The 18,274-nt window shown below is 39.0% G+C and overlaps 1 protein-coding gene across 1 annotated transcript in view; it reads left to right on the top strand.

Annotated features, from left to right (window-relative positions):
- The window catches only part of HSD17B1 (hydroxysteroid 17-beta dehydrogenase 1), a 256,307-nt gene that overhangs the window by 168,535 nt on the left and 69,498 nt on the right, over nucleotides 1-18,274 (top strand). Inside the window, exon 3 of the mRNA XM_044055449.1 lies at nucleotides 11,067-11,246. Coding sequence (XP_043911384.1) covers nucleotides 11,067-11,246 — 180 coding nt within the window. The remainder of the gene's footprint in view (nucleotides 1-11,066; nucleotides 11,247-18,274) is intronic.

The raw sequence follows: 18,274 nt of genomic DNA, 5'->3' as shown, positions 1-18,274 counted from the left end.
GCCAAACCAAAAATGTGTCGGGTCATGAAATTTATGCACCCAGTATGTTTGCAAAGTTAAATCACCTAACAGTTACAGCAGCAAACAACCCTCAAACTAATGGCGAGTGTCAGATTAACCTTTCAGTTTCTAAAACTGCTTTCCTCTCTGTTTGGCACTGTTGCTCTGTGCTTAACATCTTGCAAAACCAGTTGGCATCATTGTTCAGGTTTGTGCCCTACCAATAAATGCAATAACATGCATCAGTGGGAAATCATTCTTAGCTACTGATGTTTTCCATGGTTTGACATGTCTGGTGGTAGAAGGGACTGTGCCCAATTTATGGCACACAGGCAGGGTGTTGAAGAGTCTGGAATCTTCATTGGACTCCTTATAAAGTGCTACTGCTGAAGGCTTTTGCAGGAGCACTATACTGGCTCCCAGTGCAAGTCTGAGGCTTGGGATAGTCTGGACAAAGCTGTCTCCAGTGTGACTGACATTCCACACACACTGAAGAACAGTGTAGGCAATCACTTTAATGACCTGAAAAGGTGCAAGAGGAATACACTCAAGCAGTGGCTGGATGAGTTCAGGACTGCTGACATCCCACAGTTGTGTAAGTGTACTGATAATGAGAATTTATAGTATATAGAAAGCTTAATGTAGGCAAGACTGGTATGCATAATGCTCTTCTTCTGTTCTCTTCTCCTTATTACACAGCCAATGCTGAGATTATGTTGAATAGAGAGGCCCATGCTGAGCATCTAGACAGACTGAGGGAAGCAAGGGGTATGTATGCAGCACAATAGAAGTATTATTTTATGTTTAAATTTATTTATTTGCTATACAGTTGTAGCAAAGTAAGCATGCATATCTTAACTGTAAAAGCAAGCATGCATGCTTCAGTCTGTCGCACAAGCCAGCTGTAGGAGTCAAGTCTAAAACTTTAGTCAGACATTGTGGATTTAATACCACAAGTAACAGATATAAAATAGTAGCATCCTTTAAAACTATTACATAAATTAATTTCTACACAAGTGGCATAAATCCCTTGCCATTAGACTAATCTGTCTAACCGGATCAAACATATGTGCAATATATGCACATTGCAAGGATTACTTTGAACAATCCTTACTTATAGTTTCTAGTTTGTAAGAAGTATACTTAAATGTAAAACTTCAGACAAAATACTTCATTATTGTGATAACACATTGTATGTCACATATGATGGTACTAATTTTATCTCTTTTTTTTTGTCTTACCCCCAACCCTTATTTCTCTCTCTTTTTTGTATGTGTCATCAAAATGTTTCTATGTTATTTATCTCTGACAAATCACAAAATTCTTTACAGCACAGGGAGGTAGGCCAACCCCAGTGGTTCAGCCTGCCCCTGCTCCACCGGCTCCGGCACTGGTGCCCAGCACATCTGGGACCCAACCTGGCAGTACTGCCTCTGCTGCTCCTGAACTACATGAGACCTCAGGTAGTATTACCCCAGCAGCTGGTGCTGTGGTACCCTCCGGGAGTACTGGTGGAGGTGGGGATTTTATCACCCACCAGGAGATGCCAGGGTTGGTGCATAGAGTCATGCACAGCAGCATTGGTGTACACCTACACTGGATGGAGAGGCTGCTCTCCCTTATGGTCCATAGGAGAAAATGTCAAGCACTCCAACAGCCAGCGGAGTAAGGGAACAGTGATAACAGTCTTGCAGGTGAGGACTAGATTCTCACTGTCCCCAGGTTTCTGCACACTGGGATTTGTTGTCCCCTCCCTAACCACAATCATGCTGTCCACCAACCTTTTGTGTCCCTCACTGTCCCTGTGTCTTGCCTTGTTTGTCCTGTTCATTGCCATCTGCTTCCTCAACTACCCTACTTACCTGACCCAGAAATACCTATGTCTCTTACCCACTTACTAAAGTAAAAACAAATAATGGGCACCCATACCACAAAAAAAAAAAAAAGAAAAAAAAATATATATGTATGTATATATATATATATATATATCATCCCCTACATAGCTCTCTACTTTGCACACGTCTTCTTGTTACATGTCTTCTTGATACACTTGATTTGGTCCAATTGGCTATACAACATGATTGTGTTGCTGTCACCCCTATTTATTGGGGTGACAGTCCAAATTCAGCTAATATTCTTTACCATATTTTTAAGTTACACTTTTGAAGAAGTGGATATTAGGGTTATTTCTTACCTCCCTCCTACACATTCCTATATTGCTTTTCCTTTGTTCTTCTCTTTGCTTGCCCCCCATTTCACCACTTTCCCATTTATCCCATTATAACACCTTTAATCTGGTCAAAAAATAGAATCACACACAACACATATAAGTAAAAAAAAAAAAAAAAAAAAAAAGACAGCAGTGGACTTTTCACTTTCTGTCCTATGTTTTTGCATGGAGTTTGGCATCTTGCACCAATGCCAAGTGATGGTGAATGGCTTTTCAATGGTGCAGTTACCTCCGTGCAATGCTGCTTAAACAGGCTGTGCTAAGGTAACACACAGTGCATGTAGAGTAAAGAATTATTTAATTGCACTACAATAAACTATGACATACACCTGGATTCGAACCCTATATCATATGGGCTCCAAAACACATGTGTCAATGCATTTACATCTGCTGCCACAGAGTCAGCTAAGCAGCATGTGTGTTTCATACACTCAATACTCAGAACTTTCATAATATTTTACCATCCGTTGCACAAACCAGCTGCTCAGTGGTGCGCTGAGGCAAGTTTACATTAGCATGTATTACTTATGTCTGTTGATCATGTAGTCTTCATACAATCAAAGTACATGTAAAAAGCAGCATTAGTAATATGCCCTCTGAGAACTGTTGCCATAGGTTCATAGTTTCATAGGCAGTTACTAGGCTAGTGGTCCTACAGCCCTTACAGGCCCAGCCATGTTCATCCCAAGTAGCCTCAATTGTCCTTATTAGGTGGCTTATTGGGTGGACATAATTTGCAGAATGAGTGCATGGTGAACACTAGCTACCCCTGTTCATGAGGGACATGGATGCCACCCCAGGGGTGAATTTGCAGTCTCCCACCCATTGGCTAGGTTGCACTTGAATAGGGTCATTGAGGAGCTCTGTTTCATGTGAATTGGAAGTTTATTCCAGAGGAGTGGCAGTCTCTGGAAGCTATATCTGTTTCTCAAGCATGTTCTGTTAATGCCACAGGCTAGGTTAAGATTCCTAGAATGACTGGATCTTGTGCCATTAGATTTGCAGATGTGCAGCATTTACATCAGACCAGGGAGAGAGACTGCCCTGTAGGTCAGGCACCAGTCAACTCTCAGAAGCCAGTACAATATGGAGTACAGTGATAGGGCTTTCGGTCTATCCAAGTACTTCATGGCATGGTTTAGATGCCCTATATTTTTTGTTGAGAAACCCCTGTGGTGTCTCCAGCTGCTGCAGGTGTCTGGTCAGGTACAGAGAATAGGGAGCATTGTACTCTATTAATATTCTGCTGAGGGTCGAGTAAAGTGGTATTATAACATCCTCAGACCTGGATGTGATGCCCTTAGTTATGAGAAGCAGGACATAGAAGAGTTTCCTTACGATTGTGGAAACTTGGTGGTCAAAGTTCAGATTGCTATCTACCTGTTTTTCCAGGTCTTGCACCACTGGGTTGGAGCTTAGAGGGGTGTTGTCAATACTGTAATTAGAAGGGAATTCCACTTTGCCAAAGGAAATAATAATGGCACATTGTTGCATCTAGTTGTAGACCATGGCTTTGGCATCAATGATTTATCTGTGTCAGCCCCTCCTGTAATATGTTAACATTGCTGGTGGACTCAGTGATTGTACCCAATTTGCAAGCATTAGCAAACTTGTTAAGCCAAATGTTGTCTACTGTAGCCTAGACTTCAGACAAGCAGATTCTTAACAGTAAAGGCCCCAGCATAGATCCTTGTGGTACACCACTGGTGTCAGCTCTACTGCTAGAGGTTGAATCACCATCTTTGACAGTATGTGTTCTGTCGGTGAGCCAATTGGCTATCCATCTAGTGACATAAGGGTTAATCCCCAGGTGGGAGAGTTTCTCACTGATACCTGAGTGAGAAATTGTGTCAAAATCCTTGGCGAGGTCAAGATAGGCAGTATTCACTGTCTTACCTTCATTCAGAGCTTCAATGACTTTCTCAAAGAAGCATACAAGGTTTAATATGCATGATCTACACTTATCAAAGCCAAATTGGTTTGGGTCTAGAGTTTGAAGGTCACCTATGTCCTTGCTGATAATCTCTGTGATTCTTTTCATGATCTTGCAAATGAGACTGGTTGGACTTATGGGTATATAGCTCCCAGGTGTTTGCCATCATTTCCACAAAGTGATATCCATCGAATGTTGACATCACTGAACCAGAATGCTGAAAATAAAAACATCATTCCGTCCCCTTGTTGAACCATGTTAATAGTGATGGTTCAACATTTGCTGTTTTGGAAATATGGCTGTTAGAGTACCTTTTGATCTGTGATGTTGTGGTTCGCTGACTTGCCATTTGCGGTGTAGTCTCTTGAAAAACTTGCTTTCGATGTTGCCATTTATGATGGATGTCACTTTGTAGAAATCATAGTAAACTGTCCCCAGTGTGGGTCAGTTGATGACCCCCCCCACTTTGTTCAAAGAGATTTACTGTTACTGTTTTCCACTCTGCTGGAACAAAGGCCGCTCTCTGACTATGGTTAAAGAGGATACTAAGTAGGTCCGCTAAGTCCTGTTTTAGATTACTTAGTAAGCAACCTGGGATGTTATCTGGTACCAATGAGGCCATGATTTTACCCTTTAAAAGTGCAGATATGACCTGATCTCTATAGATACTTGGCAGAGGACTGTTGTCAGGTAAACTTTGGGGTATGGCCTTTGGGTCCAGGGGGGTGGAGTTTAAGACAAATCTGTCAACTAGCACATTGGATAGTTCATCCAGTGCAGCTTCATGTTTAAAGTCCTAGAATTAAGCAGCAGAGCCTTGACTTTGCCTCCAGTGGAGTTTTTTATATTGACACTTTTTTGGATTTGACATTGCCTTAAAAAGGTACTATAGGGAGGCAAGCACTTTTGCCAGTATCTGACTGCCTAGAGGACACAGGTGCAGACCATCTCTGGCAAAGCAGCGTGGCCTGTCAAGCATCTCATTCCAGGCTGAGAGATACTGGATTCCCCTAGATTGACACCAGAAGCTAAGCTAATTGTTGATATCGATCATTTCTTGTTTACATTGTGGCAACATCCTTGGTGACAGTACATTCTACATATACATTCACTGTGCAATCTATACTGTATCATGTTGATATGTGATTAATGTTCTGCTACAACTGTCTTCACTGACATGCCGTCATCTGCTGTATATCGCCATGTTTCACCTGCCCTTTTCTCGTGTTCATTTCTATAATTCATCTGTGCATTCCTATTCAGTACACACACTCTTGTTGTTTATTTATAATGCAGTCTATGTACCCTTACTGATAATTTACACAACTTTTGTTCAATATGCCTGACACAGGTTTCCACAATACTCTGCACTGTATACACTATCATGTAATGTGCTGGAACTATATTATATATATATATATATATATATATATATATATATATATATATATATATATATATATATCTACTTCATAATGTTGAATTTCATAACATTGAGACCAAAACATTGAAAACCCAAAACATTGAAAACTCAGAACATTGAAAGTGTGCTTCATAACATTGAAAATTACAATGCATATGTAAATAACATCTTCTCCACCTATAACAACACCTGACTAACAAACACATTTTCTACTACTTTTCTGCAGGGGGCAAGCCCCCCTGCAACCCCTCCTGTAAATTAAATATACCAACTCCAAGATCGCACTACAGTGGAAAAAAGTTAATTTCCTAACCACAGTGTATGGTGATTGTGATGCAGTGAGGTTAGGAAATTAACATTTTCCCACTGTAGTGCGATCTGGTAGCAGAAAGTATGTTTGTTAGTTAGGTGTTGTAGGTGGAAGTGATATTATTTACTTTTGCAATGTAGTTCTCAATGTTATGCAGCACACTTTCAATGTTCTGTTTTTTCAATGTTTTGGGTTTTCAGCCTTTTTAATTTTCGATGTTATGGTTTCGATGTTATGAAATTTCTATATTATAAAGTAGACCCATATATATATATATATATATATATATATATATATATATATATATATATATAGATATATGTATATATATATATATATATATATATATATATTGCATTATTAATAAGCCTGGTAATCATTGTGGCATTTCATGCAAACACACAGACTTAGTTTACTTGTAGGTAAACTGGATTACATGTTTGTTGCTGTCCATGGTGTTTTACGCAGTTTCCTGGCCAGCAACACTGTTACTACCACAAAATTGTGTTTGGTTATGCTTAAACATGGCGAGCGGAATGCATATGCATATGCAATTAGCACTGCTGCTCACTGCACAGGCACAGAAACTTCATGTAGGCTTTGCTCTAAGCCTACACGGAGTGTTGAATAGCCAGGAGTAACTTGTTTGACACATAAGGTAAGTGTACACACAAAGAAATATATATAGCATACAGTGCATTGCTTACACTAACTTCCTTGCATATAAAGTCCATTAATCATAACTTCTCAGCTAACTGTACCACTTGTAACATTATTTGAATATGTGCTTTGGCTTCTTTCTGTCTGCTTTGAAATGTAATGTTTTTAATCTCTACCCTGAACTTTAATAATGTTTTTACCCAGATCATGACTGAAAAGGATTAAGTGACCAGGTCACTTACCTGGTAATCAAACTGTAAAATAAATAAATGCATGCACACATAAAATGTGTTACAGCTTTCAAAGCTCTGAACCACTTAATACTCCTACATGTATTTTTTTTCTTTCGCAATGCTTGGGAGCAGGTTAAGCTTCGTGCATAACAAAGAATTATAATATGTACTTTCCAGTCATAATTTTCCTTGTTATGTGTTCCCGACATGGATGCTAAGATTCACCTTGAGAACTTAATTTACTGACATCCAATTCTCAAATCAGAATTTTGTGAGGACTGGTATATTATGAGTTTATATATGTATAGAGAGAGAGAAAGAGTAAGAGAGAGTAAAAAACAGAGAGAAAGAGACACATACACACACGTATGGGAAATAGTGGGTTACAGCACTCTTCCTTCTGGAAGGACAGTAGATTACAAGACTGTAAGCTTAGCTGAACAGATGAACTGTCCAAAGTAGCTCAGCATGACCACACAGCTACAATACAAATGTCAAGAATGTTGTGTGGCAGGAAATAGCTTGAAAGGAATTTATTCACTCATTTTTGCTTTGTTTACAGATCAGTCTGCTAATAAGAGTTTGCCAGCACATGTAAATGACATTTGTTTTCCTCCAGAGGTAAAAAAATAAAAAAATGAGAAGCTAATGGGCTTCAAACTTCTTGATAAACTCAGTCACAATAATTTCCAAAAATCATGAAAGCCAGGTGGTGTTCCAAAGCAACAAGCCTTTATTTGTACACAGAAGCGATCAAAAAATCAGAAATATTTCCATGTATTCCATGTAAATTTGTTACTGAGGATCACTTGTCTGTGTAAGAAGAACTTTCAATGGCAATCTCACAGTTACCAATATAATAATGTTAATAACAATGCTAATAACATACTGTATATACATACTGTATATGAAGAACCAGAGTACACAGAACAGTCATTTGCCGATAACTCTACAGAATTTCCCTCACTAAGACAATCCAAGTGAATAAGGGTGAGAAACAGTAGGAACTAATAGCAGGAACAGAATCCACCCCCCAAGAGGAACTAACGGAAAGGCAATAATCAGCCCAAACCACTTTTCATGGCCAGTCCAGATGGCAACATTAAAAAACTGGGACACAACACCAGTCCTGCAAACATCAGATAGACCTATTAATGATAAGAAGTACCTTAACTGACTTCTTTGCAATATAATAACAAACTATGAAGGTGACTTTAAAGTATATCATTTTTCTTCTTATGTCTTAGACCCGCATGTTATGGATTTACTTTCTAAGGTTATGTCATTTATACCATCTAAAAAAGCGAGCATAGCATATGTTGTAATGAATTTAAAATTATGCATTAGGAAGTTGAATTTTAACATAATTTTTAATGATTTAGCAGAAGCCATAAACAGAGAACTTCCAGCTGTGGTTAAATCACAAGTGGAAGTTTTCTGTTTATGAGTTGTGTTGGCTTCCTGGGTCAGCACTATGTCTAGTCTAAGGGTATCTAGTACTTTTAATCTCCCCCTTCATCAGGATTTATAGTTATTCGAAAAGTTATGTGAACGAGACTTGAGAAGCATGCTTGGCAGTATTAAAACAAATAAAAAAGGATATTACTAGTGAAGAAATAAAATATTTAGAGTATATCAAAAGGAAAGACATTAAAATTTTGAAACTAGATGGGGGGTGGTTTGGTAATGATGGAAAAAGCAAATTACAATAACAGAATGTTTCAAATCTTAAGTGAAGTTGTCTATGAACCATTTTCTAGAAACTCATTACTCATTACAGCATACAACAAAATCAGAATGCAATTAAATGTATTGTTTCTAGAACAGAGGATTAGCTTAGATGAGTTTAACTACCTAAATATGATTACCCCATCTATATCAACAATTTTCAGGGTACCAACAATTCATAAACAATTAGACAATCCACCAATGTGCCCTATTGTAGATGAAAGAGGTTTGATTATGAATGCATGTGCTAAGTTTTTCGATGAGACACTCAAGAAGCTTCTGTTGAGGGAGAAACAAGAATGTAGGGATTCATGGGATTTTTTTAGCTAAAATAAACAATATGGAATTTAATGAAACAGACTTCTACATTACAGTGTATTTTAAGGACTTTTACACTGTTATACCCCACAAAACAGGCATACAGTGGTTTAGGGAGTATTTATTTAACAAAGGGATGGAACATGAGAAAATAAACCTCTACCAGGAATTATTAGAAAGAGTACTCAAGAACAACTATATACTATTTGAAGGACATTATTATTTGCAAAAGAAGGGGGTGGCAATAGGCTCATCCTGTGGCTCATTATTTGCTAACATTGTAATGGTACAATTGGAAAATCAATACCCGTTAAATGGTGAATTTAAGGATTTCTGTAGACTCTATTAAGATACCTGGACAATACCTGTTAAATGGTGAATTTAAGGATTTCTGTAGACTCTATTAAGATACCTGGATGGCATCTTTTTGGTTTGGAAGAATAGCAAGGAGAACATAACACACTTCGTAGATTATATTTGCAACAGAACTGACTTCTTAAAGTTTACATCTCAAATAGGAGAGGAAAATATTGCATATTTAGATGCATTACTAGAGAAGGATAATATCAACAGAACATATATATCTCGAATATATAAAAAACCTGCATATTACAACACTTTTTTACACCACTAGCACACACCCTACAGCACAAAAACAGCTGTGGTGAAGGGTCAGTTTGTAAGGGCAGCCAAAATGATTACTAGAGGCACATACTTTATTGAAGAATGTAACCTATTGAAAAAGATGTTTGAAAAAAGAGGTTATCCAATATCACTGATTAATAACATGGTGTATGAAGTAATTAACAAAAGAGATAATAACCACTTTGTACAGAAGAATGAAAATTTGGGGGCCATTACAGGTTGTCACAGTAATAACAAGAATCAGTATAATCATACACACAGGAACTCTTTTATCACCACCTTCAGCTTGGGAAGTTATACTATAAAATGAGTTCTAGAAAAGAACTGGGTAATAACGAGAGAAGATGTAGAGGTCAGTGAGAAAACAGGGGAAATAACCTATCATAGTTTATAGGAAGGGCATCAGGCTAAAAAACATTCTGGAAAAAACACTGGTGAACACCAATGGAACTGGGAAGGACCAAACTTTGCAAAAATCCGGGCACTGCAACTACTGCAAATACATAAAAACGGGTGAACAATTTAAAGGGGTGAACGTATAACCTACAGGGTAAATAACAATTGTTTAAGTAAGGGGGTAATATACATCACTCTCTGTCAATCATACCCAGGTTTTTATATTGGAAAAACTGAGCGCATACTGAAAGAGCTGATTTATGAGCACATCTATGAGATCAAAAAAGAAAAGACAACTAGCACTCTATTTAAGCACATGCCGTGTCATTTTACGCATGGATTTATGTTTTTATTCTTGGAAAGGGTGGTTTTGAACATCAGAGGGGGATCCTGGCCACTGTTACTTGAGAAAAAGGAATTGTGGTGGCAACTATTCATAAACATGAGTAGTTGGCTGGGTCTGAATGAATATTGTTCCATAACCTGTCTCTTGAAACTAAAAGCGTTATGCAGGTGAATAACTTATACTATCAATTTTAGCACATTTCTTAATTTATTGTGTGCTGGTGAAATTTAATTCAACAAATTTATTTTAACAATTTTTGTAATATTAAAGTGTATTTTTTAGGATATATGTACAGCTATATTTAAACCTATATGATTATCAAAACGACAATACATTTTAAAAGGTTTTGGTTACTTTAAATACAGGGAAAAAGGTTGCATCGTGTGACTTTGGGAGGGCGATTTAAATTATTATAACTGAGATGAACGTTATCTATTGAAGTCCTGTAGGCCACGGGATGAACGTGCTTATCTTGATTAAAGAATTTTTTTGCAGCAGTATTCGAGGTGGTTTTGGCATTCTTCTATTTTTTGCTTTCATAGTTTGTCTTTCCCCGTGAATATTACTTTGTAATCTATATATTTAAGTCGACATGTATTATCTCTATCTGGAATTCGTATGTCAGTATATTTTTTGCCATTGGTTGAAAACGGTGTTCTGAATCGGCCCGCCCACTGTTTAATAAATAATAAGCTGAACTAGCTCAAGCTACAGTGTAATTTGCAGTACCACTGGTCCCTTTTTCATGTAGCAACTGCTGTCCATTATTGTTTCCAGAACAAAATGCAATGCTATGATAAATATCATCACCGACTCCATTTAATTTGGTTTTCATCCCTGACAGTGTGCAATGCTGGTGTCGGTCTGCTGGGTCCCCTCGAATCCCACTCTTATGAAAGCATGAAGAGGATTTTTGATGTGAATTTCTTTGGAACTGTTTCTATCATACAAGCTTTTTTACCAAGGATGAAACAAAGAAAGTCTGGCAGGATCATCATCTCTGGCAGTTTGGGAGGTATACAAGGTAAGATCATTTCTGATTGGCTTCATTTTATGTATTTATTTATTTTGTTACTTACTTCTTTATTTATTCATCTGGTCACCTGAGGGATATGTGTGATACTACCCAATGAGAAAGGACATCTCATTTTTATAAATGTATTTGGGTAACAATTATAGAAATACTCCTGCAAAGCTGCTGCAAAGGCAGACAATACTGGTGCTTAGCTGCCTATTATACACATGGCAAGAGAGAATATGTGTGAGACCATCTACAAAACTATTATTACAAGGTCTTCTGCACATATCACAGACAACATACAAATGACATCATGTGTAAATTATTTAAAACTAAATGAAATTAGTTTTATTTACAGCAAGCAGGTATTTCTTTATTACTTGTAATGCATATTTTTAGTGAATATTGCACTTTCAAATTTTCTAGCCGTCCATGCAGAATTATGGTGCTGGGAGAAATGAAAATATTTCCTCATGTAAATAAGTACATACACACATATTCTTTTTTTAAACAGACTTTATTTCCATGGTTATAACATGCACACAGCAGAACTGATCACAGTTGTTAATGTTCAGCACTATATGTTCAGTTGTAACTACATGTCCTGCTGAAAGAATCATTTAAACACTGCAAAGTTCCCTTCAATATAAGCCAAGAAAGCACTTTATTTAACATTAGTTTACTGGGAAAGTCTGACTTGGAATGATCCAATTTTCAGCAGAGGCCCAGGAAGAAACACTCCAGACACGTCTTTGTAATGAGGGAGAAAATTAAAGCACCTGGAGAAAACCCACACAGAGAGGATATGCAGACTCCATACAGAACACACCCCAGCCAAGAATCAAACCAGAGACCCTCATGCTGTGAGGCAACAGTGTTAACCTCTGCACCACTGCACCGTCCGACAAACTACTTCATCATGTAGTCCTTACAAGACCAGCTATGTGATAGCTAATCATACTTGATCTGTCTAAACACTATTACTATGTTAATACATACTTATCCAGTTGATAAAGAAATAAAGTCCATAAAGCTACCCACACTCTCATGTCTAACTGCTTACATGATCACTATTTAAGCTTATAACTTAATTAGTGCACTTCTGTACTCCATTTCCTTGGTATATCTTTATAGCTTTGTAAGGAGAATGCCAGGACTGTTGAGATAACACTTCTCAACCATCAATACAAGGTCACCAGAAGTGTAGTGTGCTGTCTGTAGACTTAGCAAACAACACTTTGCTGTGACCTCCCAAAGCAGATGTTCCCCACCACCCAGCAAATACTGTTCACAGTCACCTCCCACAGGACTGTCACCTTCGTGACACTGCCACACCATATGGAATTAGTCTGACCTTGGGGTGTGGTTATGTCAACACTTCCCTGCTGAATCATCCCGATCACTAAAATATTGTGCAGGGGGAACTTGCCACATATACACCAACTTTGCCAAAATAAAATTAGCTAGAACTGGAAGCCAGTTCAAGTGTAGAGATTGTAGACAAGACTCTCATTCTGATTGATAGGTGTCTGCAAGAATACTTCCCACTGACAAGACTCTCTCAGCTTTTGTCTCATTTGATTGCTTGATAAATTAGAGAGAATCTGCCATGGCATCCCTCAGCTGTAGATATTGCCACCATAAAACCTTAACCACTGGGTAGTTAGCCTTTAAGGCTGCAGTCGTGAGCATACTATAGTCATGACCCATCTTAACATCTTCTACAAAAAATGTATCTGCTTTGTTCCAGTCCATCCACCATATAGATTTACCGCCTATCCTTATAGCTCTGTTCCCCAATATGTAGCTTAACTCACTCAGGTCTCTAAAGCATTTCTCTCCTAACACCTTCCTAACATACAAATTATCCTCTGGATCCCTGATCTTGTAGAAAGGCATCAAATTCCTTGACTCCCAAGATCAATACTGCAAGTAAAATTCTGGGATAGCCCAAGTGAGAATGGAAGCTTTCCCAGCTGTCGTAAAACCATCTTATAGTGGCTACTCAGTATCAGTAAAAACAGGGAAGCCCAAGCCTCTCTTTGACTTTCTGCACATATAACTTACTCCTGCTAATCCTTGGGGGTTTACCATTCCATATAAACTTTTCAACCTCCCACTGACATTAATGCACAAACTTGGAGAAAAGGTCTATTTCAAAGGCTTGAATGGACAAATTGTCGAAACCAATATAGCCAACAATTCTGTCCACCAAAAAAAACACAAACCCAACAAACATCCACAAACAACAGAAACAATGCTTTTGCAGGGGGACCCCCCCCCCACACACACACACACACCCTGTTAATTAGATATAGGAACTTCAAGATCGCACTACAGTAGGGAAAAGGCAAATTCCCCCAATCCCCACTGTATCGTGATCTCAGTCAGAATAGTTCAGCAGACTGAAACTGTTGACCATATGCTGTCGATCGGTTTGCTATTAAAACTTGGAAGATGTATCGGTCGACTGGCAAATGGTCAACTTGCAGTTTTCAAGTGGGCAGAATGTTAACCCCAAACCGATCGACTACACTACAGCAAACAGGTAGTGTAAATCGAGCATTTGGGTTTGACGTTGTGCAGGGGGATCGTGGTTCAGTGAGGAACAGAGAATTAGCCCTTTTCCTCACTGAAGTGTGATCTCAGAGTTGGTAAAACTGTAGAACTAACATACCATTGACTGTACAGTCTAACTGTATGTTAATGTGCATAGCAGGAGGTGAGTGATGTCACCTCCTGCTATGTCAAATACATCGAACTAGGAGATTCAGGTATGTCATTTCTGACATTCTGCCTTTTGGACATGTCGGAAATTGACATTATCCATCGACATTCTGATCAGTCGATGGACGCATTTTCAAGATAATGATGGTAAACCTTGTCGACCATATGGGTTTCGGCAATTTGTTAGATCTTTTGAAGTAGATCTGAAAGTTACCCAGAGGAAATGTCTCATAACAAATACTATATTGGGAAGTATGAACAACTTAACTGCCTGGATCTTCTGTAAAAAGAGGAGATTACGCCTCCTCAAGTGCACAGTCACGGTCAACATATCCCTCCTTTTTGCCCCTATATTATCATCTAACATCTTTGTTAAGTTGAGACTCATTTTAATTCCTAGATGCATACACTCTTGTTACAACCTTCACTGGAAGATCTTATTTATTAAAGAGAACAGTCCATGTATACCTGTTAAGTAGGACTAATATAGACTTCCCCAAATTAATCCTCAACCCCAAAAATTCAGTTACTCTTTGTAAAGTACTAAAGATGGTTATGAGGTGCTTATCTGGCCTCCTTAGCCACAGGACACAGTCATCAACAAACCAGGATGCTAAATGCCCAGTTCCCTCAACAAACTTAATCTGATACTGATTATGTCACTCATCTTAAATACAATCAATCATCTGTGCAACTAGAATAAAAAGCAATGGTGAAAGCAGACATACCTGCCTGGTGCCACAATGAATCCTGACCTTATAAGACTGAACACAATTGGCCCAGATGGTAGCCAAAGGGTTATCATACATAGCCCCAGACATCTGAATGAACTCTAGAGGGAATCCCATCAGACACATAATTTGCCAAATGAATGCCCAGTGAACTGGATAAAAGGCTCTGTGGTAATTCACAAGCAGCACAGCCACTGAAGATTGCAAAGTGGAGTGTACTGACCGGATGTTAAGCCAAACTCAAATCAGGTCATTGCCTCCTTGTCTCCTCTTGACAAAACCCAGATTATTAAAACTCACCAGATTATATATAACCTTGCCTAACTTATTGACCAGAATCTTAGCATCAATTCTGAGCTCCACTTGTAACAGGGAAATATGCATATAGTTGTTTAATTTGAGGGTGTCCCTACCAGGTTTTGGAAGCATAACAATTTTAGCTTCCACGATCTCTTGCGGGAATCTCTCACTAGTGATGTATTCATTATAAAAAGCTAATAGCAAGTCCACAAGCAACTCCCTCTACTGTATAAAAAAAATCAAATGTGAAGCCATCTAGCTCCAGAGCTTCCCCCCATTTAAGTCCTTCAATTCCTGTGAGACTTCAGCAGCCTGTTAAGGTTCCCTGAATTGATGATTATCCTGGACAGATAGGCTAGGGAGTTTGACTGTGGACAGGGAAGTCCTGTACATCATGGTCCATTCTGCAACCTCTCCTTTGTACCACCCAACTGTATATGCCAGTAGCATACTAATATTCCTTGAGTCCACAACTACCACCCCTGTTTGAGTCTTGAAAGCATTGATCCACAGCTTTCTTGATCTTTCTAGATATTTACATGCTAGAAGATTTAGGGATGTGATTCCCCTTGCCCAATAAAAAAAAGTTTAATTCTCTCTCACCTGTCTGCCACCTCCTTGTAAGCTAGCCTTCTATATTCTCTGTTACATTCCCTTAACTTTCCCCTTTGTGGTTCCCTGCATCTGCTTTCTTTCTGAATGCATCCCTCTAATTCTCTGATTATACCACCTAGCTCTCTAAGCCTGCTCTATACCTGTTTGATCAGCTCATTTCCATCCTTAATAAATTTCTCTCTAGATGTCCTCCTGAAAACTCCCCACTTGTCTCCCCATTATGGGAAGTTAAAAGAATAATCCCTTCAGAAACTCCCAATCCACTGTTCCACTCTAGTGCGGACTCCACCCTCTTAAGTAGAACAGAAAAATCTTCCAGTGGCATTTTCACACTCTCCTTCTCCAAAGCAGATAACCAGCAATATTATAGTATAATCTGAGAGAGGGGCCCAAACTATATCAACATTACTCACTAATGTGGACATCCTCCTCTTTATGAACCACATGTCCAACCTACTTGCCATCTCATCAGTCATTTTTCCTCTGAACGATGGGCCCTGTACAAGTCAATTATGTCCAGCTGAGTGACCATATTGTTAAGCCCTCTCGACACATGTGGTGTTCTGTCTCTCCCTTTAGGAAGCCTGTCCCATTCTGGGTCCATCCATCTATTAAAATCTCCTCCCACCAATACCACCTGGGCATCCCTAGCTAAGTCTTCCACTGCTTGTACAAACTCTAAAAGCTTGTCTGGATTGTCATTGTTAGGGCCGTAATAACTAGTTATAGTAATAAGCTCCCCCTTACTCGTAAACTTGACTAAAGTCCATCTTCCCTTATCATCATGTGTCTTCCCCATTTCCTCCAAAGATACAGATCTGTGAACCAAAATATCAAACCCCTTTTTGGATGAAGAAGAGCAGCCAAGAAACTTCTTTCCCATTTATGCATAAAAAGACTGATAGAATTCCTCCTGACTTTAGTGTCTTGGAGCAAAACAATTTTGTTTTTAAATTACAAATATGATGAAGCAAAGCAATGGCTTTAACTGCCATGGAGCCCCCATTAACATTTTAACTTATGCAGGTTAGATCAGAATATTTATTACTTCTCTTCCACACATTCCCCCCACCCTGTGTGTCCCTAATCTGTTTGCTCTGATGGTCAAAATGCACACTCTTGTTATCATTGGTCTTGGCATTGTAGTATCTGTCCATTTCAGCCCAAAGCTTATTATGCTGCTTCAACATGCAGAGAAACACACAACACTCTCCTTGGGCAGGTACTATGCAGAGTGCTAGCTGGCACCTTTTAGAATGAGGAATGTTGCATGCTCAAGCACCCCACCCTCCCTTAACAAGTAAAAAAAGTCCATGCCATCCTTCAAGACACAACTCAATTGTACCAGTCAGGGGGTACAGCTCATGTAAATTAGCTATGTGTTCTCAAATGAAGCCAAACAGCATGATTTGAATAGTGTGTTAGAGCAATTCAAAGACAAGATCTACCATTCTATTTTGTGCAGTACAGTGAAGACTGAACATAGTAGATTCGTAGATAATGCCCATTGCTGTCTGTGTGTCTGTTGTTGCAGATTAACTACTGTGAGACTGTGTGTTTGTGTGTGTGTGTGTGTGTGTGTGTGTGTGTGTGTGTGTGTGTGTGTGTGTGTGTGTGTGTGTGTGTGTGTGTGTGTGTGTGTGTGCGTGTGTGTGTGTGTGCGTGTGTGCGTGTGTGTGTGTGTGTGTGTGTGTGTGTGTGTGTGTGTGTGTGTGAGACTGTCCTGGGGTCTGTGTGAATGCATATGTCTGTTGGTATGTGAGTGTGTCTGGTAAAATTCTTAACATATTTGTTTGAACTGCATTATGTGTTCACTTCAGAGACATGCATATGAGTCACTAGTGCGCTTTTGCTCAATGTGACTATTTTGTGCTTTGAATCACTTATTATCAATGCAACTCTACTAGAGCTCATTCACTAGCTAAAGAACTACTGGTGCTTGAATACCTCCATCACCCCCCCAGACACACACACACACACACACACACACACACACACACACACACACACACACACACACACACACACACACCGTGTTTGGTATTTTCTGTACAACCAAAACACAGAAGCTGAACTCATTTAGACTAATGACCTAATACCAAAATTCCAGCACCCCATACATCAAATCTCTCAAATACAAAATTGCGTAATCATACATCAAGTTGAAAAAGAAGATAGTAATCAAAGCATTGCTTAGTCAGTGTATGACTGTCTTGAGGAGAATTGCACGATGTGCACTCCACTTCTGCTGCCCTTCCGTCTTCAAAACAAATGGCATTAAGTGCAGTACACTGATATACTCGGCATGTGCCATCATGCGCAGCACCATCCACATGTGCAATTCATCCATAACATGTTCCCTTTCTCTACAGTGTGTGACAGGAGGCAGAAGAGAAAGGGAATCCAGTAGATTCATAGATTCATGGAAAGCCCGATGCCACTAAATCTTATCTCCATTTACGCCATACCAGTACCCTCCCTCGGGCCACACCTCCTTTCTTCAGGGTGGCCATACCAGTCACACCAGGAGTAAATTTATGAATACTCATCCAGTCATCTAATTTATATTGAAAGGAAGAAAGTGAGTCACACTTCGAAACATGCAGGAGAAGTTTATTCCAGAGGTTTGGGAGGCACTGAGTTAAAACCTGTCTGTCCACC

Source organism: Protopterus annectens, chromosome 13.part0, assembly GCF_019279795.1.
Source record: "Protopterus annectens isolate FY-2018-M chromosome 13.part0, PAN1.0, whole genome shotgun sequence".
NCBI lineage: Eukaryota > Metazoa > Chordata > Ceratodontiformes > Protopteridae > Protopterus > Protopterus annectens.
Note: the sequence above shows the minus strand (reverse complement) of the source record. Positions and strands in the feature narration are given on the sequence as shown.